Source organism: Gopherus evgoodei, chromosome 5 (assembly GCF_007399415.2).
Source record: "Gopherus evgoodei ecotype Sinaloan lineage chromosome 5, rGopEvg1_v1.p, whole genome shotgun sequence".
Taxonomy (NCBI): Eukaryota; Metazoa; Chordata; order Testudines; family Testudinidae; genus Gopherus; species Gopherus evgoodei.
The window spans coordinates 26,387,961-26,412,224 of record NC_044326.1 but is presented as its reverse complement, the minus strand read 5'-3'; the positions used below and the strand labels follow the sequence as shown (position 1 = coordinate 26,412,224).

The window sequence follows — 24,264 nt, the reverse complement described above, 5'->3', positions numbered from 1 at the left end:
GGGACACCTAGTTTATTTTATAAAAGTGCCTAAGCAAGTTAGGCACCAAATTCCAATTGAAAATCCAATGAGAATTAAGTGCCTAATGCACTTAAGCAGCTATCTGTAACTTTAGGAATCTAAATCCCTCTACATCTGGCACTAAGGCTCAGATTCTCAAAGGTATTTTGTATCAGAGGGATAGCTGTGTTACTCTGTATCCACATAAACAACGAGGAGTCCGGTGGCACCTTAAAGACTAACAGATTTATTCGAGCATAAGCTTTTGTGGGTAAAAACCCCACTTTTTCAGATGCACCTAACTCCCATTGATTTCAAGGTGTCTAAATGCTCAAAGGTATTTAGGTGTTAGTCATCTGGCCTAAGAGCCTTCTGTCATCCTTACTCTGTGAATGGTTCCATTAAAATCAATGGACTACTTTTATAGTAAGGTACTACCCAGCGTTTGTAAAGATGGAAAAATCAGGCCTTAAAGCCCCAATGCTGAAAGGTGCATAATGTAGGTGAAACCTTGCTCCCACCTGCAGCCCCACTGGAGTCAGTGGGTCCTATGTGAGCATCGGGATCTGGCCACATATTGCAGGATTAATTCTCACGTGATCTAAAACACATTGAACATTCTGATATTGAAGTGGCATTATACAAGCACTTTGACTTTAACACTGTTGTTATATGGAGAAGAATGCCCTTTGGATTTTAGATAAGAGTTGAAAAAATGTACTCTCTTGGATATGCATTTTATCAAAATAGTGACTGGTTTCTCAGACCCAATCAAAAAAGGATGGTGTGAAATCCTGGCCCTGACTGAAGTCAGTGGGAGTTTTGCCATTGACTTTAACAAGGCCAGGATTTCACCCATTGTGAGCAGTTCTACTTGCTTGAGCTGCAGCACCAGTTAAGTAACAAACACTGTAACTCAGAATGCAATTCTCTTTGTCTCCTTTGCCCACTCCCATCTGGGAATTAAATGTTGAAGTATGGCAGGAACCTGTCATTCAGAAGAGACTTTCAGTGTTCTAGTGGAAATTGTTTTTGATTTGGTCTAATGATGAGACTTTGGAAATGGCCCTTTGTGTGTTGGCAGTGAAGTTGATATGAACGTTAGTCTTTTTAGATCATATCCGGCATAAAGTCAGTTGCACTGCATATATGCAGCCCATGACCCGAGTCTGATTCCTGGTACACTGTGTAAGTACATAGGCATTACATACTTCTTGAAGTGTATGCACCAGCCCAGTGCAAAAGTGTGTATGTGGTAGGATGACAGTTTTGTAATCTGTGCATTTGAGGACCCAATCCAGTTCCCACTGAAATCAGTTGGAGTTTTTTTAGTCACTGCAATGAAACTGCATTGGGTCCTGAAGGAGGCAAGACTCTGCATGTATCATGGTGCACCTTTTAAAGTTACTCATTTTTGTATAATCCAGTCAGTGAGGCAGGGCTCCTTAGGGCCCTCAGTTTATCTGTATTCACCATATAAATTGCAGTTAATATGATGAAAGCTTTCATCTCATTCAGGATTAGACTCTCAGTGCACTTTGTGCAAGATGTGCAATGAGGTGCACAGTGAACAAACGGCTCCTTCATGGGTAGCGCTCTCTTCACCATTGTTCCCTCATTATGCTGCTCCTTTTTCACTCTGTCTGTGTCTTCAGTTTCTTTATTCTTGCACCCTACCCACTATTTTCTCTCGCTCTCTCATTCCTTTCCATCTTATATGTGTCTTTGCTTTTCTTCCTCAATATTATATTTCCATCTTTCTCTCCCTCTGCCCAATACCATTTCTTTCCTGCTTCTTCATTCTCTCTTTTTCTCTTCCTACTAATCTTCTTCCCCTATCTCCACTGCTCCTTCTCCCACACAGAAAATGGGGACCCAATCATCGTCCCTTCATGATAGTGTAGCAAAGAATGGACCAGAGTTTCACCTTTTTCTGCTGTGGCCAAGGGAAGAGGACAATCTGGCAGCAGTGTTTAGAATAGAGGGGATAGGTGCTCAGATTTAGCTGCTTGCTGGCAAACAGAGTGCAAATCAGCATTGCAGCAGAAATCGATGGTGTGGGAGCTAGCCCACATTCTAGTCATTCTGGGCTCCAGCAGGAGGCTGGCTTTGGAGACAAGGGTGGATCTGTGGAGGCCAGACCAGTGCTTCCATTGCCCAGATTTTGAGGTCCATTGGTATCCTTAGGGTCTGTCTTCATCTGCAATGTGTCTCCTTTACCACCAATATGGTCACACTAGAAATGGAATAGTCACTCTATTAGATGTGTTCTTCTAATGCTGTTTTGTTAAAATGAGGAGGAAAATCATGTGCTTTCAAATATATTGATTTGTTTTGTCCTCACCCTGTGCTTTTGTTTTGATTGATAGAACATAGAGTCATTGTAATCCTGACAAAACTATTAATTGTGGGAAGCTCCATTCCACACCTATGATTGTTTCACATCTTTCTACACCACAGCCCAGATTTACAAAGGTATTTAGGCACCTAACTCCCATTGAAATCAATGGAAATTAGGTGTCCAACCTGTGTAGGTGTTTTGAAAATCCCACTAGGCACCTATGTGCATCTTTGGGCACCTAAATACCTTTGAAAATCTGGCCTCATCTCTCTTTGATCAGACGGTGACTGTGGCTCTGAATTAAGTCTTCTACTACACAATATAGATTATTTTGCTATCCATCATGGCCTGATGAAGAGACTTTGATTCACAGAAGCATGTCCTTTGTTGGACTAATTAATAAGTTATCTCCTGCAACTTGGTATTTTACGTACTTAAAGGCATTTCTATAATACTCATTGTCATAGCAACTGAGGAAGTTACATTGTAATTTGCTGCAATTTAGGCTTCCATTCTCCTCCATTGACTAGTCTAATGCACTAGTAGGGCATTTTTTGAGGATTATAATTCAATGAAGTCCCCTATCTTGGCATGTTAAAATTAACCATAGGCAATTCAGCCCAATGCCAGAGAATATGAATATATGTTTGTGTTTTACTATTTAATTGGTAAACACTCACAAGCATGGTCCTTGCCAAGATACACTTTCCCTATCTGTACGAGCTTTGGCCCTGATCCTTCAAAGACTGCTACATGTGCCTCACTTTACTCACTCAATGGGAATACTCCCAGTGCATAAAGTTAAGTACATTTTTTCAGGGTGGTGCCTACAATTTAGATGCAAACTTTTATATGACACACTAAGTATTTGTCCTGGAATCTATTTGTTGTTTATTTGAATTACCTCATCTGTCTCGGCTCTCATGCAGCCTCCATTGCTGTGGTATATAAATGCCATTGAATGAGTAGTGTGTGCTGCTGGTTTTATATGCTATGAACCTAAATGATTTCTATCTCACACAGTGATATGCAGATTTCTCACTTTTTCACTGATGCTTACCAGCTGGAGATAATGTTGAAAGATGACACCACCACCAGTCTGATTGTCTAATATACTACAGCATTAATTCTTTAGCAATAACCTGGTGCATACAAATTCAAACTCCCCCACCCATTACATACAAGGCCATTTAACTATGATTTTTTAAATAGCAATGATAACCTCAGTACAGGACATTTCAGAGGAATTAATGTCCAGCTTGGATAGTAGCACTCAGCTGCATCTGAGGCCAACAACTCCTTCCAGCCAGTAATTAATCTTCAGGAATTGCCTTGCACTGCTATCATTATTGCTTACATGTATTGCAAGCCAGGAGATGCATTAGAAGAAAATAAAGGTCACTTGAAAAGGTCTGCACTGCATCTTTTTTTTTTTTTTGCCCCCACCCCCCCTTTCACTGATTTTGCACAGTTCTAACTTGCCCCATGAGAGAACACAACAGTGCCTCTCAGTGTGAAAAATCTCTGCTATAAGCCTCTCAAAGCTTCCCTAATCAACACCTGTCAGTTTCAAATGTAGTACTACTGGTCAGGCACACCAGAGTTTCTTCAATTAGGTTCTTACTGAAAGAATGAAACTAAAACAGTTCATCAAAAAAGAAATCTCCTTTCCTGTTGACAACTGGGATTCCTCCCAGAGGCATGTCAAGGCCCTGATTTCATTATGTTGTCTGATAGTGCACATTGGTGTGATCATAAAGGTAACCTATCAAGTAAGGTAATAGATATTCTCTGTTTGGGCCAATCACTCTTGAAAGTTACAAACCTCAAGCTGTTTAATTTATCATGGTCAATATTTTCAAACCTGGGTGCCTAAAGTGACACTCCTAAACGCGCATTTAAGCACCTAATTAAAATGGCCTGATTTTCAAAAGTGCTAAGCATTTACACTTTGGTCATTGAATTCAGTGGGAGCTGAGAGTGCTCAGATGCCTAACTTCAGGCAACCTCAGTTTAATATGAACTCTGGACAATGTTTTGGCCTATGTTGTGGCCTATTTAACTGCAGCTGGTTAAATAAAGTTATATGTGATCATAGAAAAGTGAGTACAATGTTGTTTGCAATTATATTTATATTCCCTTTATTGCAAGCTTGTGCAAGGTAATGTTGGATACTGAAGACTTGTCACAAGTAGGGAGCAGAATTATCAGTAGATTAAGTAAAAATTCAAGTCAGCTTTTTCATTTTCTATAACATACCTATACCCTGAACTGCATCACTGTTGTTATGTTGTCAGAGTATAGATCATTTGGCTGCTTTGACAACTGCAGAGTGGAAGAGTATCTATGAATTAATTTGTCAGAAATGATCTATTTCACAAAATGTACTTGAAGCTGAAAGTACACAATTAAAATGAATAATGGTGAGCATGGAGCACTGATGTGGATAGATTAAGGTAATTTGAAGTTAGCCATGTCTAGCAATGTTTGGCAGACCCATCAGAATGAATGCTGTAACCTGAAAGAAACATGCTTTACAGTTTTTATGCTTAATTATGGTTATTACCTGTTCTCCAAATATGATCTCACTCTAAGACAAAACATGCAATGGGATAATCTATCATAAAATGCTATTCTGAGACATCTGGGTGCAGAGATGATAGGGTAATTAACCACTGGAACAATTTACCAATGGTGGTTGTGGATTCTCCATCACTGCAAATCTTAAAATTAAGATTGGATGTTTTTCTAAACGTTCTACTCTCCTTTCAACAGTAATTATGTTGGGGAAGTTCTATGGCCTTAGTTATACAAGAGGTCAGACTAGGTTATCACAATGGTCGTGTCTGGCCTTAGAATCTATAAAGATCTGCAATGATATGGCATTGTAGATCTTTGGATGCCAAAAGATATTTTAAGATTTACAAAAATCTTTAAATATTGAACTCTGGAAAAGGAGATGGTGTGTTATTTTATTTATTAGTTCATTTAAAAGAAAATATATGGGGGAACCCTTGAATACATTCAAACAGACTCTGTTTACCACCCAAACAGGCTAATGTTAGTTTTCAAGAAAGCAAACAAGAGCATAAAACAGAGTGAGATTAAAAGTATGTTAAGAGAAAAAAGCGTAGAGGTAGAGGAAAAAGAAATGAAGATTTATAACTTGGAGAGTCTTTGCAGTCAAAAGGGCGAGTGAATTTGTTATTAAACCTGCCAATAAATCATCTTTGATATCATTTACTATGTTAAAGTTGGCACAGGTGTCCTAACACGAGACATCAACTCCTTTCTATCCTATTCTGATTCATTACCACTGTATGCTTTCCGTTTCATTCAGTATTGTGTGGAATGGGATTTGACCATAAGCAATAACACCACTGTGGTGTGCACAGTGATATTCCTTTTTATCTAGGCCAAAAGTTGTCTGGTTCCTGAGATCTTCATTTTCAGAAGTGTCTACCTTTTTGGGTGCCTGTGTCTTTGGGTGCCCAGTTTAGGGCCTGATTCCCAGAAGTCCTTACACCTGCAGTTTTAATTGAGTTCAACCTTTAAAAGGGTGAGTGATACTACTACCCTGGCTAATGCACAGTAAGTAGATGTGGAGAGCGGAAGGCAGAATACGTTAATTGGGAATGTGACAAAAATTAAATCCCTTGGATTCAATGGGAGCTGCAAGTACTCAGCACCTCTGGAAATCAGGTCTTTGTTTTAATTCTGTGAGACTTCTGCTTCTACAAGAAGCTAACAAGGATGTTGTGCCTCCTCATATGGTCAGCAAGGGATCACTTGTTCTTAGAATACTAAATGAACTTGCTGCCTCCTTCCTGTCACTTGAAATGAGTGGGAAAGTATCTAACCAGAGGACTGCGCTATATTACCAGGTCCAGTATCCAGCAAGCTTATAATCACAGGTACAGGGGGAAAAAAGAAGTATATCCTGCAGTCAGAGGGGACCAGTTCAGGAGAAAAGTAGAGGCTGGAGGTCCAGCCTGGGAGCAGGCTGTGTAAATGCTGTTGCAGGTACAGTGTCAGCAATAGCTACAGCAGGAGGAAACAGGCAGCCACCTGCAAGGAGGAAGGCAGTATAGCGCGGTCCCAGGGAGACCATTTACTTCCTCGCCCTGTTCTGGATGGCTCTGAGGGGTTGAGTTAGGACTGTTGCTTTGAACTTTATTATCCCTATTGAAGTCCTTATGCCTAGGGCCAGTCACACCCTTTATTTTTGCCAGCCCTAGTAAAATAATTACTCTGTTACTTGCTTGAAATGTGTGTTTATGGGAACTCACCAAGAGCTGGTGTCTGTAGAGCCTTGTGCCTACAGAATCACTTTATCTCTCCTCTGTGAGGTTGTCGTACCCAGAGCTCATGCTGCCAGACATCTAGAAGGAGCTAGTGAAGCACTTAACCTCATGGTAAGAGTTATGCTTACTACCACACAAAACCCCATTGTCTTCACTGCAATGATGTATGCTAGTAAGATCAGTCTCAACTATTTAAACTTAATATCTTGCTGAAGAGCATTGGTGAGTGGATTTCACTGGAACCAGGCAGAAATGGAATTTCCCCTCTTACCTGGGCTCTTTCATTTCAACACATTTGAATGAATCGATTAGGGCAAAAAACAAAGCCCAGTTCAAGTAGCTACTCTGAGGGCTAGGAAGATGTGCAGGGAGAAGAAGGGTAGGCATTCTCTCCACCTCATGCCTGTAGATATGCTGAGGATCTACTCCATGAAGGGTTGAAGTAGTCCTCCATAACTCATGCAGCTCCACATCATGAAGGGACAGAGCAGCAGAGGATCCACACAGTAGTAGAGCCTCTTTCCCTCTCCAACTCTGACCACCCAAGGCCCTACCCTGTGCTTCAGGTGCCTGCCCAGAGCTGGGCTCCACACCACACCAGGGTGTCCACCCGCATGCACAGTCTACTTGAAGCTAGCTCCCTCCTGCTTTTATATGGTAGAACCACACTGGTTCTGTTGCTGGGGGATTTCCACAGCCCTGGGCATCAGGGCTGGATTTTACCTTTACTCTTAATAGCACTGGATAAGTGTTTTACATATTTCAATAAATACAATGAGTAAAGTCAGTGGCAATTTTTAACACTCCACTGCAGACTCTTTACTCGCTTTTATCCCAAACAGTTTGTACTCAGAATTTGGCCTCCACAGAATAGTCTCTTTTCATTATTCCATACACCCCAATTCAAAGCTCTTGTAATGCAAATGCAGATCATATGTAGGATCCGCCCCTCCTTTTCAGGATGGCATCCTCTTATGGGTCCAAAATTCAGCAAGGAGGCTGTTGTCAGGCCCTGAAGTGCGCCAATATTGCCGAATCACAGAGCTTTGCAATAAAGATCTAGTGGTATCCTGTGGACCTAAGATCCCAATTCAGAAAAGCATTTAGGCACATGCTTAATTTTAACCACATTCTGAGACTTAAACACATTATTTTAAGCATATGCTTAAGTGCTTTGCTGAATCAGGGCCCAAGGGGGTGAAATCCTGGTGCCATGGATGTCAATGGAAAAACTTCCATTGGCTTCAATAGGGCCATATAAGGTACCACATAACCTGCCATAATTGATGCAACACCTTAACTCATTCAGGCTCTTCTCATCTGGTAGAGCAAGCGCTTATATCCTAAAACTGTCACTCAAGCTGCTGGACTATAGAGAGTTGCTCTGGAAGGAAAATAAATACCATTAAAGCAGAGAAAAGCTGCTTATCTGCTTAGGAAAACAGGAGCCTAAATGTTCATTTTCTGATCTGAAGACACTGTCACCAGCTTAAGGTGGGAAAACAGAGCACCTTTAAATAGACCTCAAAACCAAACAAACAGTTGGCTCAGTGCTGAAACTTGAAGCACATCCTGCTGATCAACCTAATTTGGGGATGAGGTGACATTGTTCACTGCAGCTCTCAGACATAACAAATAAAATAAATAACCCAGGCACTGAATTAGAAAAACCCAGCTGTAGCGGTCTGGCAGTGTTACAACCCTCTCACACAACTCTAAACATTACATCAATGAAGCACTTTCACTGCTACCCCACAGAAATGAAAGAGGAGCCCCTCACCATATTGCAACAGTGCAGCTATGAATTAAATAATGAGGATCATGCTGCACCATACAACAGAATAATAATATGCCTATATAGCAAGCAAGCTTTCTTCACAGGCTTTCAGCTCAATAATTTTTAAATTGTCCTAAAATATGAATGAGAGACAATTATGACTCATGTGTAAGAAAAACAAGCTATTATATTCCAGTTGTATATTTCATAAAGAACTGCTCTATATGTAAATTCAGCTTAAAATGTGAATAATAGGTTTATGGACTTTCTGAATTCATCACATAAGGGAGTTTTAATCCAGGTCTCCAGGATGCCCCAGGAAATGATCCAAAAGTCACATACTTCTCCATAAGGAACTCCTTTTATTTAGTTAAAGCGGATTCCCTAAGTGAGATAGTCAAACCCCTGGCTGCCACTCTGAATTAGTTGTGACTAGACTAGAGGATAGATCCTTTAATGCCAGATTCACATTAGTGTGCGATTGTAAGTGATAAGATGGTAACGTAGTGTATTAGTCTCAGTATCAGCCATGGAAGAACTCACCTGGTAATTGCAATCTAGCATCATGGTTCAGCTTGGCGATACCATTGTTTAGAAAATAGCCAAGGAATGTGGTGTTATCACAGAGTTTACTGACATTATACTGTGAACAAATTAGAAAAGCATGACTACCTTTTCATTTCATATCTTACCTTAGTTGTCTGTGGTTTTCAAAAGATTCTACAGATCTTTTATTTAGAGGATTTTTTTCTCTTACTAAAGTTAACTAATAATATGTTTGATTTTGAAAAGATCAAAGGCATTTTTAGTGGGCAAGCTATTTCTATGGCATTTATCACTTCATAAATAGAATATCTCAAACCAGGTCAGATTTTGTATTAGTATCTGGATTTATATTTAATTTAAAAAACAATTAACTTAATTTCATCCTAATATAGAATTTTGGAGGTATGATACGTGAGTTTCAGATTTGAGTCTTGTATTATTTTCTAGATCGAATAAATAAAATAACCACTACATTAACCCTCTGTGGCAATACAGTCAAAGTGACTGTCTTTGCATTTGAGTTTGTTCAACACTGAAATTGAAATCAGTTGGGGGAACTTCGTATTTCCCAAGATATTTAGTTACATTTCAACTCCTACAAATTTGGTTGACTCTAATTTATTTTAATCACAAACCCAAACAATCCCGATTTCATATATAAATTTCAATATATGAATTTCAAATATAAAATGGATGGCCTAGAAAAATCCTAATAAACATTTTGCCTGGAAGATAACAACATAGATGATAAAGCCTCTCCAGATTTTTAACTCTGTGTTGAAACATATGAATTGCCATACTGGATCAGAGTCACGGTCCAACAAGTCCAATATCCAGTCTCTAACAGTGGCCAAATATTCCCTAGGAAGTTTTCATCTTCATCTTTAATTCTTAGAGATTGGTTTAAACTCCAAGGCAGGAGGTTTATATCCATTTCAGTACTGGGGGAATGACTGATTCAGGGAGTTTGAAAAGAATTATAAAGCCTTTCACCTTTTGGTTACCAGTTCCAATCCATCTCAAGTCAGTAGTGACCAAAAGTTGATTCTACATGACAGATGTCGAATGACCTATGTGAAATGAGTCTGGTGGTCATAGTCCAGTGGTTAAAGTTGCAGTTGTTTCTACCAGTTGTCTGTATTCAAAGGCCAAATTCATTCCTGTATTAAGAAAGCATTTACTCCATTAATTTAAGTGTTGAATTTGAATACACTAGAATTGAATTTGGCTCGCAAAGTTCATTTATTAATTTTAATCTTCCAGGCATTAAGTAGCAAACACATTTCATGTATGGTTCCCCCACTTGAGTAATGCACTTGCCTTTATGTATCTAGAAACATTTAATAAATAATGAATATATCTTTTCCTTGGATTCTTTTTAAAATTGAATGGTGATTTCAATGCACAATTGGGTATTTTCAAAATAACTGATAATATTTTGCCTTACGCTGAGTACAGTAGAATATCTGCATTCTGAGCTAGACATGCTAAAATATATATCTTCCCAATGGCGGTTGTTATAATATAGTTTACTTATGTATAGGGCAGGGGTTGGCAACCTTTCAGAAGTGGTGTGCCGAGCCTTCATTTATTCACTCTAATTTAAGGTTTCGTGTGCCAATAATACATTGTAACGTTTTTAGAAGGTCTCTTTCTATAAGTCTATAATATATAACTAAACTATTGTTGTATGTAAATTAAACAAGTTTTTTAAATGTTTAAGATGCTTCATTTAAAATTCAATTAAAATGCAGAGCCCCCTGGACCGGTGGCCAGGACCCTGGCAGTGTGAGTGCCACTGAAAATCAGCTTGCGTGCCGCCTTCGGCATGCGTACCATAGGTTCCCTATCCCTGGTATAGGGTAATGTCTAAGAACTTAGAGAACTCTACTTACAGGAAGTATTTGAAGATGGAGGACTATATATTTGGAGGAAGGACTAAAGCCTGAATGTTCTACACTCTTGACCATTTCTCTTTTCATGTTTGAACACCAAACAGTGCAGTTGGGCATGCAAAACCCCTTATTTCTAATTAAACTCCTGAAAACAGTTCTGTGTATCTCTGAATGCAGATTGGGTGATTACTTTCACCTAACTTCACACTCATTCCTTTTTATTCAAATGCAAATGTTATTAACAAGCTACCATTTAACTTTAAAATACAATGCACTTCATTAGATTTGATTTATTTATTTTAGCTCCAGAAGTGTTCCAGGCCTTTATGGATGGAGGTCCAGGATATTCATACCCAGTAGACTGGTGGTCACTAGGAATTACAGCATATGAATTGCTGCGGGGTTGGGTAAGAGTGTTTGGTTTTGGTTTTATTTAAAGTTTTCCCTGACAGTAATTGAAATGTTTGCAGAGTGTCTGACTTATTTTGCTTAACTAAGTTTGGCATGACTGAGATTTGGGTTTCTAGTGCACCCTCCAACTGGGGGTAACTTCCCAGTTTTACATTTTGTTATGAAGCTTTCACCCAGCACTAATAATTATTTCATGGCAGTTCACCAAAAAAGGACGTAAATTACATGGTGTGTTCAAATGAAACATTAAGGGCTTCTCCTGCAGGCTTGGCTCACAGGACTGCTCACATAAGTAAAGGCGGCAGGATTGAGTCCTGGATATATGAATATACTAAATTGGAAACAATTAAATCTTTTCAATATATAAGCTAAGTATTATGGGGTTTCATTATATTTTTGCTCTCTTGAGCAATTCCTTAGAAGAGTTCATATAATATGCCAAGATGTTTGGACCAACCACAGGAGAGGCTTCTCTGCCAGACCACTCATTACTTATCTAATCAAGTATGTGAATGAGCTTGATGAAAAATCTTCCTAAGCATGGTTGAGTTTCACAGAAGATAATGGAAAAATTCCATTCCATTTTAGTTCCAAAGGAATAAAACCTGATAGTGTTAAATCTTTATTTACCATTTCCTATGGAAGATAGCACTTTAAATAAAATTTCTGTGCAGTTACTTGTGGCTTAAGTGTTTCATTTTATATTTCATTCCTTTTTGGAGGTTTAGGGGGGGAAGAGGATTTTAGAACTCTTTGCTGTGTGGTGGTCACCATACATGTTAGACATTCTCTAGAAAAGTCATAATTACTATTTGTATTACTAAACAAACACCAAGAAGCCCCAACAGAGATCAGCTCCCCATCATGCCAGGCATGGTATAAAAACATGTATAAAACAATCCCTGACCTACAGAATTCAAATTCTAATTAGAGAAAGCAGACAAGGATGGCATGTACATTTTAGCCCAAATGTTTACAGGTTGGCAAAGTCATGCGCAACTGAAAAACAGGGTATCGTAATGGGAAGTGTCAGGCAACCTTAGTAAAAAGCACTGCTACTAGCTCTACTTAGATTAAAAACCAATGAAATAACACCATATTGCTTTAACAGTAGTCTGTTGACAGAGGGGTTCTCAGGAAGAGAACATTGTGATGGAGTGCACAACAGAGGATGTAGAGTTCCAGCCCTGATCACAGAGTTGCTAATTATTTTAATCATTATGTAGTTATCTATCTGCCAAGCTCAACACAATCTTCCCAGAATGATTTTCTCTTATAGAGACAAAACAAGGCTGGAACAGAGGCTGAATTTCAAAACCATGTTAAAATAAAAACACCACCATCCATCTCATGACCCAGCCAGGCATTTCTGCCCTATTGAGCAGGATTTGTTGCTTATGGAGCAGGCTGTCATTGTGGGGACAGACTAGTCCATGGCCTTGTGTAGAGTATAGAAAAAGTGCTTGTTTGTCTAAACTGTAAACACCATTTTTACTAATCTAGACGAGGCCCAACCAGAGGAGCACAAAGCACAAGAGAAGGAGTAGTGGAGGTAAGGAAATGTACTCAACCCTACCTATGCTATTACATATTAAAAGCACACACTTCAAAACCCCCGCCTGCCACTGTAGTGGCCCCCTGTGAGGAAGCAGGGCTTATAAAGGGCTGCAAGATCAGGCAGCCAGCTCAATTCTCTTCTGTGCTCCCACAACACTCAGCTCAGCCTCAAGAGCACGTATGGCTCATTTCCATAGGAGCAAAGGAATGGCTATATTGGATCACAGCCGTGTTCTTTCTAGTCCTGTCTCTCACAATGGCTAGCACCAGATGCTTCAGAGGAAGCTGCAGGAATCCCACAGTAGGTGGAAGAACCACAAAACCACCAATGGGAAAAAGAAGAGAGGACAAGGGAGGCCTAAATCTGCTGTTGTGTGACCGAATAGTTAGATCATTTCTCACTCTGGAACTGGTGATAGAATATGGGTAACCTACAAAATGGTCTGATGGAGATCAAGATAAGTTACGTTAAACAATAAATTGCTTTTTGTTTGTGCTGACTTTTTGTTCTTGTTTGCCTCTACCCTTGTTAGATAGAACTAATCTTGTGCAAGGGGGAGGGTCATAATTTTCACAGCTGTTTTTGTTGCACTGTACTGTACGATACCAGTCAGCCAAAACGGCACGTTATTGGAAGCGAGGCAATAGCTACCATAGCAGTTTGGAATTTGTATTAGCCTGCTCAGTCCATTGCTCCCTTCCAGTCACAGGGAGGAGAGAAGCTGCTGGAGAGGTTGTTAGTGGGTTACAGGTTGTTATAATAAGCTGTAACTACAATGACTTTGTTCAGTCCGTCATTTTTAGCGTCTAGTAAAGTTATGAATTTAAGCTCCCAGGCTCATCTTTTGAAAGTGTTGTGCAGGTTCCCTTTGAGGATGAAGACTGATAGGTCAGATATAGAATGAGCAATTTGTGAAAATTGTTCACCTACAGGTGATGTGATGTTTTATCTTTTATCTTTTTTCCTGTATGAGTTCTTTTGAGAGCGTAGATTGTCTGGTTTCACCCATAGTTGCTATTGGGGCATTTAGTGCACTTGATGACGTACATTACATGTTGTGATAGGGCTGTGTGTAGGACCCATGGGTCTTGAAAGGTGTGTTGTCGAGGTGGGTGTTGATCATTGTAACAGTGGAGATCTGTCTGCAGGTTTTGCGTCTGTTGTTTTGGCAGCGTCTGGAACCGCTTTGAGTTGATGTGTCCTGGTCTGTGGGGAGCTTGCTTCTGATGATGAGCTTGGAGAGATTAGAGGGTTCTTGAAAGGCCAGAAGAGGGGATTCAGGAAAGGTTTCTTTCAGGATGGGGTTCTCATCGAGTATAGGCTAGATTGGTTTCATCTGTCACAGTTCTCCAGGCAGACTTATCAGTAATGATATCTCAACAAAGGTCTAGCAGAACTATGTGTGCTAGCATATGCAGACTGCAGGCTGGTGTATACTTCAAGCAGCCGTTAATAACATGAGTTGCTGGATTCAGCTGTGACAACAAGTTGAATGTGGCAGCTGCACGTCCAGATCTCAGAACAGCATTCAGCTAGAACAAACACTAGGCCAACACAGATGTTCGAAGGACCAAAGGTTCTGCTCCCTGAAAGTTTCCATATCATGGCTGTACAGGAAGAGATCTTCCTTTTCAGGTGTTCCAGCTGAGAAGTACGTCTGGCTGTGGTCAAGTTTTACTCCCAATTTTGTGACAACTGGATGGAATGGCAATGGCTATCCTTGGACACAAGTCAAGATGATTGGTTAGCAAGATGATTGTTTAGATGGAAAGCAGTTACTGTTGTCTTGGTTTCATTGAGAATTAGTCTCCATTGCTGGAAGTAATTGGTCAAAGTATCCTGTCTTGCCTAAGATTCCTTTCAAACCTGTAGAAGTCATTTCCAGCAACACAGAAGTAATCAGCATATGCATACTTCTCTGCCTGGGTTTCAGAAAGGCTGTATCTGTGTATATTGAACAAAAGCAGAGCCAAGACTGACTCTTGTGGAAGGCCATTGTGGAGATGTTTTTTGGCGACTGAATTTCTCCCTCTCTTGCAGGATGGAGCTTTGGCTGGTAATCATTTCCTGGATGAATTGCACTATTGCCTTACATGGAATAACTTTGAGCATCTTGGCAGTCTGACTGATGGGCTGCACATTGTTGTAGGCTGCCATTAGATTAATAAGGATTACACCAACTTTTTTTCCTGACTCAAATGCATCTTTTATGTCAGTGAGATGAAGTGTTTGATCTTGGATGCATTGTCCCCTTCTAAATCCAGCCAGAATGTGAGGCAGCTGAGGTTTAACTACTTCATTAATCTGCATCAGAATTCATCTTTCCATCACTTTATAGAGACAAGGGGAATGAGGGTAATAGCTTTTATTGGACCAACTTCTGTTGGTGAAGAAGACAATCTTTTGAGCTTACACAGGACCTGAAGAAGAGCTCTGTGTTAGCTTGGAAGCTTGTCTTAGCAACAGAATTGGTCTAATAAAAGGTATTATTCACCTACCTTGTCTCCCTAATATCCTGGGACCAACACAGCTACAACACTGCATACTTCAATTTATAGGTAACACACAGCAGAGAAATTGGCTGGCAGCTATTTGGTTCTGTCAATGGTTTCCTTGGGTTGGGAACTATGGCCTTTGCTTGGCAGCAGGCTTTTGGGATAGTGCAATTCTGAGTACAACAAATCAGAAACTGAAGCAGCTAGCTTTTGGTGATTGGTCTAAAGTGATTGATTAGCTCATTGTGGATACTATATAGGCCAGAAGCCTTATTAGGCTGCAGTTGTGTATAGCCAGGTTGAGTTCTGAGCAGTCAAAGGTGCCATCAGGATTGCATCTACCCTTGGCACCTGCCATCTCTCATTTTAACTGCACATCTGAAAGTTTAATCTTATTTAAGCGCTCTGCCACTGGCCACCAACTGGGATACAATTAAGTTTTCTGTAACGGGGTATTCTTTCTTGCCCAGACTAGAATCTCTGCTTGTAATAGTTCATCAGGCTTTGTGACTGAAGTGAGTGTAATTCAATTTGAAAAAAACAATGAGGAGTCCTTGTGGCACCTTAGAGACTGACAAATTTATTTGGGCATAAGCTTTTGTGGGCTATAACCCACTTCATCAGATACATGTAGTGGAAAATACAATAGGCAGGTATAAATATACAGCACATGAAAAGATGGGAGTTGCCTTACCAAGTGGGATGCCTTACCAAGTAGGTGGTGGCTAGTGGCGTTCTGTTACTTTCTTTGTTGGACCTGTTCTGTAGTAGGTGACTTCTGGATACTCTCTGGCTCTGTCAATCTGTTTCTTCACTTCCCCAGGTAGATATTGTAGTTTTAAGAATACTTGATAGAGATCCTGTAGGTGTTTGTCTCTGTCTGAAGGATTGGAGAACAGAATGCCACTAGCCATCATCTACAACCCCCAACTAAAATCTTTCCAGTGCACCATCAAGGATCTACAACCTATCCTGAAGGATGATCCCTCACTCTCACAGACCTTGGGAGACAGGTGAGTCCTCACTTACAGACAGCCTCCCAACCTGAAGTAACTTCACACCACACAACAAGAACATTAACCCAGGAACCAATCCCTGCAACAAACCATGTTGCCAGCTCTGTCTGCATATCTTTTCAAGGAACACCGTCATAGGACCCAACCACATCAGCCACACCGTCGGGGTCGTTCACCTGCACATCTACCAATGTGATATATGCCATCATGTGCCAGCAATGCCCCTCTGTCATGTACATTGACCAAACCGTGCAGTCTCTGCGCAAAAGAATAAATGGACACAAATCGGACATCAAGAATTGTAACATTCAAAAACCCGTAGAAGAGCACTTCAGTCTCCCTGGACACTCAATAATAGACTTAAAAGTGGCCATTCTTCAACAAAAAAAGTCAAAAACAGACTTCTGCGAGAAACTGCAGAACTGGAATTAATTTGCAATCTTGCCACCATCAAATTAGGCCTAAATAAAGACTGGGAGTGGCTGGGTCACTACAAAAAATAATTTTCCCTCTGTTGATATTCACCCCTTCTTGTCAACTGTTGGGAATGGGCCACGTCCACCCTAACTGAACTGGCCTCATTAGCACTGACCCCCTACTTGGTAAGGCAACTCCCATCTTTTCATGTGCTGTATATCTATACCTGCCTACTGTATTTTCCACTCCATGCATCTGATGAACTGAGTTATAGCCCAGAAAATCTTATGCCCAAATACCTTTGTTACTCTCTAAGGTACCACAAGGACTCCTCGTTGTTTTTGCTGATACATACTAACACAACTATCCCTCTGAAACCTGCCAGTTTGGAAACAGTTTCTTTCCATTGCTTTTGCCTAGTTTGATCTAGAAGGTGTAAAAAGGTTTCTACGTCTATCAAAAACTTCCTATTCATTCTTGGCAGATTTAAATTCCTTTTATAGTCTAGTTGTGTCACTCCTGTAAACTCCAAGTATGCTCAAGTTAAAATATTGTACCATCCTTGCAGCTTATAGAGGGTAAAAAAGCAGTTTTCACAGCCTCCTAAAGTTGTGTCCTCAACAGAGAGCAGAACAGGATTCAGGAGTCAGAATTCCTGCACTCTATCCCTGACTTGGCCACTGACTTTCAGTGTGCACTGTGAGGCTTAAATGAGGTTTCCAGAGTGCTTTGAGATCCTTGGGGGGAAATGCCATATACATGCAAAACTGTAATTCTCCCATTTTCCCTTTCTCATCCTCTGCATGGGGCAAATCACTAGTGACTTGATTCTCTAGGGACTAAGCAGCCACACTTCCTATTGAAAAACATGGGCACTGCAGGTGCCTAGAACCTCAAAAGATCAGGCCAAAATGACCATGTCTTGAAGGTCTTGGACTGTTCAAATTAACCAAAGAACATTAATCAGTATCAGCGTTTTTCACAATACCTTAAAATGTGATGGAGGTTGGAGCAATGTAATAAGCTTCAAAACCAAATTGTTTTGTAAGATTGGCAGGTGCAGAGGGAAGCATGACTGCAAATATGCCCAGTAGCTGCCTAAACAAACAAGCTTAAATTCACCACTTACCCACTAGGGCATGGGGAATATGGATGGCCTTGAGATTAAGTCCCTGGACTGGACTGGGATATAGAGGATCTGCTTTTATATTTTTGTTCTGACACAGATTTCTCATGTTATCTTTGGCAAGTCATTTAATCTCTCCATTGCTCAGTTGTAAAATGAAGATGATGATTCTTCCTTTCTTTGTCTTCTCTGTTTAGACTGTAAACTTTTGGGGAAAGGGACTATCTATTACTAAGTGTAAATACAGCACCAAGCACAGTGGTGCCCTGATCTCTGTTGTGGCCTCCAGGTTCATCTGTAATAATAAATAATAACAATTAATAATAAAATAACCTACACATCACACAGATGGCTCCAGAGACAAAAATATTCATAAATCTAATTTGAACTGACCTTGAAAGCTTTCCCACTGCTATAAATATTACAAAATAAAAAGAAAAAAAAATTTAAATTACTGTGTATTTAAATTCATTAGTACCAAAGAAATGCACACGCAATCCATATGAGAAGGGTTAGCCTTTAAGATATTGTAAGTCTTGTATGTTTAGAGAAACACTGTTTTCCAGTGTAAGCAATACTGAGGTCAGGAATACAAAGATTTTGTATGCTCTGTTTATAACCTTCCTTATTGATTTTACATTAATATTATTTTAACTTCACCACAGAGGCCATACGAAATTCATTCAGCCACTCCAATTGATGAGGTCCTCAACATGTTCAAGATAGAAAGAGTTCATTACTCATCCACATGGTGCAAGGGCATGATAGCATTGCTGAAAAAGGTAAGACAGTACAAGTGCTATTTGCACTCACCTTCTCCCCCAAATAATCCAGTGGATATCATAGAAGCAAGATACAGCTCATACATGTATCAGGTTGTTTTAATCTCATGGATAGAGGGAAAGGTGCCTTTCTTTGGCCTTTCCTGAACAGCAGAGATGCTGCATTGTCTCCTATGAAGTTGGTTTATTATTATCATCATACTGGTCTGAAAAAACAGATCAATTTATCTTTTAAATTATGTTTTTATAAGGAATTTGATTATTCCTGAAACAGGCCTAGCGACCAAGGGCGTCTATTTTCCACAGATCCAGGAGTGGCACCTCCTGTGTTGCCCTGTTCTTGCCTCAGCCCTAGTTTGGGGGCACCACATTCTCCATTTCCATTCAGTCCTTTGCCTCTGCTGAGATTGCCAGCAAAGTTACCTAGAAACCTAGGAACTGCCTCTCTCCTTATACCATGCTCCCATAATTGAAGCAGCAAAGGTTCTCAGGCTGGAGTCTCCTCGCTATAAGTGACCAGAAGCCACAGGCTGGACATTCTCCATGAAGTCCCATGACACTGAAACTTGCTTTCCTCCGTCAGTCCACCTGAGCCCAGATTTCTTCATCTTCAAGTTATACTGCAAGGTATATCTTTGAGCAGGAATAGAGTTGCCAACTTTTTATCACACAAAACTGAACACCCTTGTCCTGTCTCCAGCCCCTTCCCTTCTCTGAGGCCCCACCCCTGCTCACTGCATCCCCCCTCCCTCTGTCGCTTGCTCTCCCTCACCCACTCGCTCATTTTCACCAGGCTAGGGCAGAGGGTTGAGGAGCAGGAGGTGGTGAGGGCTCCAGCTGGGGGTGCAGGCTCTAGAGTGGGGCTGAGTCAGAGTGCAGGCTCTAGAGTGGGGCTGAGGCACTTGGGGTGCAGGAGAGGGCTCCGGGCTGGGGGCCAGGGCCAAGGGTTTCAGAGTATGGAAGGGGGCTCTGGGCTGAGACAGGGGGTTGGGATGTGAGAAGGGGTGAGGGCTCTGGGGTGGGGCCATGGATGAGAGGTTTGGGGTACAGGAGTGAGCTCTGGGGTGGGGCCAAGAGGTTCAGAGTATGGAAGGGGATTCTGAGCTATGGCAGGGGGTTGGGGTTTGGAGTGTGGTACGGGATCCGGATGATGCTAACCTTGGGCAGCTACCCAGAAGCAGTGACATGTTCCTCAGCTCTGTGCGCTGCCTCTGCAGCTTCCATTGGCCGGGAACCCCGGCCAATGGGAGCTGCGGAGCCAGCACTCGAGGCAGGGTCAGCGCGCAGAGCCTCCCTGGCTGTCCCTCTGCCTACGAACTGAGGGACATGTTGCTGCTTCCAGGGAGCTGCACAAAGCCAGGTAGGGAGCCTGCCAGCCCCGCCAACTGGTCTTTTAATGGACCAGTCAGCGGTGCTGACTTGAGCCATCAGGATCCCTTTTTGACCACGTGTTCTGGTTGAAAACCGGACACCTGGCAGCCCTAAGCAGGAAGCGTTTTTAAATGTACCACTGGAGCACTGTAGATAAATTTCAGATTTACATTTGGTGGAATGAGAGATCTGGTTTTTGTTATATGGAGCAATGAGATGATCAATTTTCACTGTTGTCAGGGAGCTCACAGCAAAAACATATGATAATGAACTGAAAGAATACATGTAAGATAGTGTCAAATTATGATGGGAAGTTGTTTTTTTTAATCACTTGGACTCTTGTCCACTAGTAAATGGACTAGTGCTACTAACTCATTTCATATTCTATAGGTCACTGAACAGCCCTCAGATGGTAATTACATTACCTTAATGTTATATGCCATGTTATTGTAGCCATGTTGGTCTGAGGATATTGGAGAGACAGGCTGGGTAAGGTAATGTCTTGTGCTCGACCCATTTCTTTTGGTGAGAGAGACAAGCTTTCGAGCTACACAGAGCTCTTCTGCAGGTCTGGAAAATGTATTCAGATCATCACATAAGTTATTTTTTTTTTAAATATTGGGACTTGTAAGAAGTATGAGATGGTTCTCCAAGCTTTTCCTAATTAAAAATCCTATTATCCACATCGGTAAGATGCATTTACCCTTCTTGAAATCTTTATGGCATACGGTGTCTTAGAAAATGCATTATTTCGATCACAGCTCCTCACTAAGGACCCCGAGTGCCGCCTTTCAAGCCTTGCAGACATTCAGAGCTCTCCGTACTTAGCTGATATCAACTGGGATGCTGTCCTGGAGAAAGCTGTGACACCAGGCTTTGTTCCGAATGTGAGTCAATAGTCTAGATGATCTAGATTTGCAAATCCCCTATCCAATTATCGCTGTCATTTTAACTGTTTACTAATAGACATTTGCATTTATTTCTCCAAGGATGTTTCAGTGTTTTCGTCCTGATGTACACACTAAATTAAATTCTGCTCTCATTCACCCTACCATAACAGAGAGCAAAATTTGCATTAGGTTATTGGACAATGGTTGGTGGGGGCCTGTGCTGTGAAGTGGCACTGAGCATTCTCCCTCTCAGGTGCTTGGCTGGCTGGTTCTTGCTCACATGCTGTAGGTCAAACTGATCACCATATGTAGGTTCAGGAAAGAATTTTCTGCCAAGTCACATTGGCAGTGACTTTGGGTTTTTTTCCTTCCTCTGCAGTGTGTGGATGTGGTTCACTTGCCAGGATTATCTGGGTATATCTCAGTTAATCATTTTTCTGCCTGCCATTGCAGGTACCTCAGGCAGTGGTACACCGTGGCCCCTCCTGTTCTCTGTCTGTGGCACACAATAATTTAGTCTCCTATGGGCTGTGGATCTAAGTGAAGTTGTTGGGTTTAGTGTGTGAGTGCTGGGTGATGTCAGTGGCCTATGATGTATAGGAAGTCTGTAGGTTCCTTCTGTGACAAAAAAATAATTAAACTTGGTTTACTTTATATTTTCTTTCAAATAAAAATGGCTCTCGGTCGGAACAGAGGGTAGCCAATTTTAGGTCTGATCCCTCAAACACACATGTACTTAACTTTAAACACATGAGCAGTTTGATTGAAGTAAGGGGACTGCTCACATGCTTAATGCTACACATGTGCATAAGTTCTTGCAACATAAGGGGCTTTGCGTCTTTATAATATCCTCTGATATGAAAATATTCTATTCCTGAAGAATAGGGGGACTTGACTCGATGACTTCTCAAGGTCCCTTCCAGCCCTACCTTTCTATGATTGGTTTATTTTCTAGAAGACAATTTTCCACTTTTGAAGAGTTGGATTCTGTTTTTAAAAATGATTTACTGAATGAGGGCACGTGAGAAAATGAATAAAAAGTAAGAAATGATTTGATTAAATGTTTCTCAGGCTCCATTCTATCATAAAAACTCTTGCAAAAATCTCCCCAAAATGATATGCTTGTCACAGATTTGGGGTTGGTTCAGGTTTTTTTCAAACCTGAAAAACATGGGCCAGCTCCCACTAACTTTAAAGCTCCCACTAACTTTGAAGGGACCGTGATCAAACCATATTGTATTTCAGGTACAGATGGTATTGGTTAATCAGGCAAATGAAGCTAGGTGAATTGCAGAGATTATGTTCTTGGTCTCTTTAGGGAGAGATGCTAGCTGTACTTCCTGGCATCTGATTCAGAGTTATTACTAGAAGCCACACACCTCATCTTTTCAGCAAAAGTGTACAGTGCATGGGCATTGCACAGCTTCTAGCAGTGAGCTTAGAAGAGTATAACCCGTGTAGCTGAAAGAGCACTGTCAAGCAAATTGAGAAGGGGATGGGAGAAAAGCAGCCCATCTAACCTGTTTTAGGAAATGATGGATGACATTCACTCTAGCAACACACACACAGAGCCAGAACATTTTGACTCCATATGGGTACAGCAGAAAAGAGTTGGAAGGTGAGCTCCATCCTCATCAAACCAGGCCAGGGTGCAGGACACCTTCCCTCCTACCCACAGCTTCTGCTCCAGCCTAGGGACTGGGGTAATGGCCACAGTCATTCCACACCAGTTGTGCAAGGTACTGGACCTATGGACCCCCTCCCCTGATCAACACCTAGATCCTCCCTGGCTCACTCCCCAAGCGAACTCTTCAGGGCCAGCACAAAAACCATGTATGTGACACACAAGGAGAGTACAGGCACCCCTTCCAGCCATTCAGCTGGATCTCCTCCGCCCCAATCCTCATGCAGTCTCTGTGCAAGGTTTGCCTTGCACTGATCCTTCATAGCAGGAGTGAATTCTTTTGACAAGAAGTTCAGCTTAGCTACTCAAAAACTAAAGATTACCTCCATTCCTTGTATTTTCAATGCTGCAAATAACATTCTCTTAAACCAGTGCTTACTTTTAAGTCACTGAGTCAAATTCAGCCCTAGTGTGAGCAGCACAAGTCCATTGGCTTACATGAGGGTGGAATTGGGACCAGTAAAAAAGCTTATAGTAAATTTTGAGGGGGTCAGATGCATGCTATCTGACCTTAATAGCATGCACTACGATAGATGTGATTATCTTCATAGGTACATGCTAATACAAAAGCAAAGCAAATGGAAATATTTGGCTTTTTTTTTTTTTTACCTTTTATGTATAAATCCAAAATACATATTTCTATTTAATCATAGCTGCTAAAACGATGCACTGATTACAAGTAGCCACTTCCAGTCATAATGTGAAAAAAGATGAAATCCAGAGTTTTTGAGGTTAAAAAGAACCTAAAACGTTTTGGGATTCAAATAAGACAAGTAACATATCATACAGGACATCTCTAAGTCCAATTGCCGTTTCTTATTCTGACATAATGATTATTGTTCTGCAGCCTAAAGTTAGAAATTACAAAATGAGATACCAAAATCTTGCATACATTATCTTCAGAATCATCCTCATATATATCAGTTTTTATCATTTGGGCAGATAACAATATTTAGCTTAATCTAATTGTTAAATCATAATAATTTTTTTGTCAATGGAGATGTAGTTTTGATGAACAAAATGTATCGCTTATGACTTCGGTGGAACAGTGACAAATTACATCAGCTGGAGATCTGCCCCAGAGTCCCTATTAAGACACTAACTGAGGCTGCAATCTTGTAAATACTTATGCATATGAATAACGTTGCAGATGTGAGTAGTCCCATGGAATTCAAAGTTACTCATGAACATATTGACAGAATCAGGGCCAAAATTTTGCACCAAAACACTTTAGGTGCCTAAAATTTCACGCTCCTAAATTTGAAAATTTCACCCCTAGTTCTTTATTTTCCACAGTTCATTACTTCTCTTTAACTTGTTTAATATATTTTTGGCAGATTCCGGGTTTTGGGGCTGCGGGGTGGGGGGTGGAGGTTCCTCCCTAATTCAGATCTTTTTAAGGACATCTTATCTGTCATGTTTTCAAGAGAGTCTAAACAAGTTTCCAAACCGTCTGTTGCAGGAACAAGTTATTTAAAAGTAATTTAAGAGGCAGATGCAGAAGCTAATTGTTTGGTACTGTTTCTCAGACAACTGAATCACCTCCATAACTGTAGTTGATTACAGAGAAGGTGATGCTGACTGTGAAACAAGAGACTCTTGTTTACTATTTCCATCCTATTTGGAAACACTGATGTGCCTGCCATTAAAA

At 40.8% G+C, this 24,264-nt stretch overlaps 1 protein-coding gene across 2 annotated transcripts in view; it reads left to right on the top strand.

The window, feature by feature from the left end:
- The window catches only part of STK32B (serine/threonine kinase 32B), a 257,437-nt gene that overhangs the window by 201,108 nt on the left and 32,065 nt on the right, over positions 1-24,264 (top strand). For both annotated transcript variants that reach the window (XM_030565483.1, XM_030565484.1), the window contains 3 exons: positions 11,167-11,270; positions 18,552-18,668; positions 20,801-20,926. In XM_030565483.1, coding sequence (XP_030421343.1) covers positions 11,167-11,270; positions 18,552-18,668; positions 20,801-20,926 — 347 coding nt within the window. The remainder of the gene's footprint in view (positions 1-11,166; positions 11,271-18,551; positions 18,669-20,800; positions 20,927-24,264) is intronic.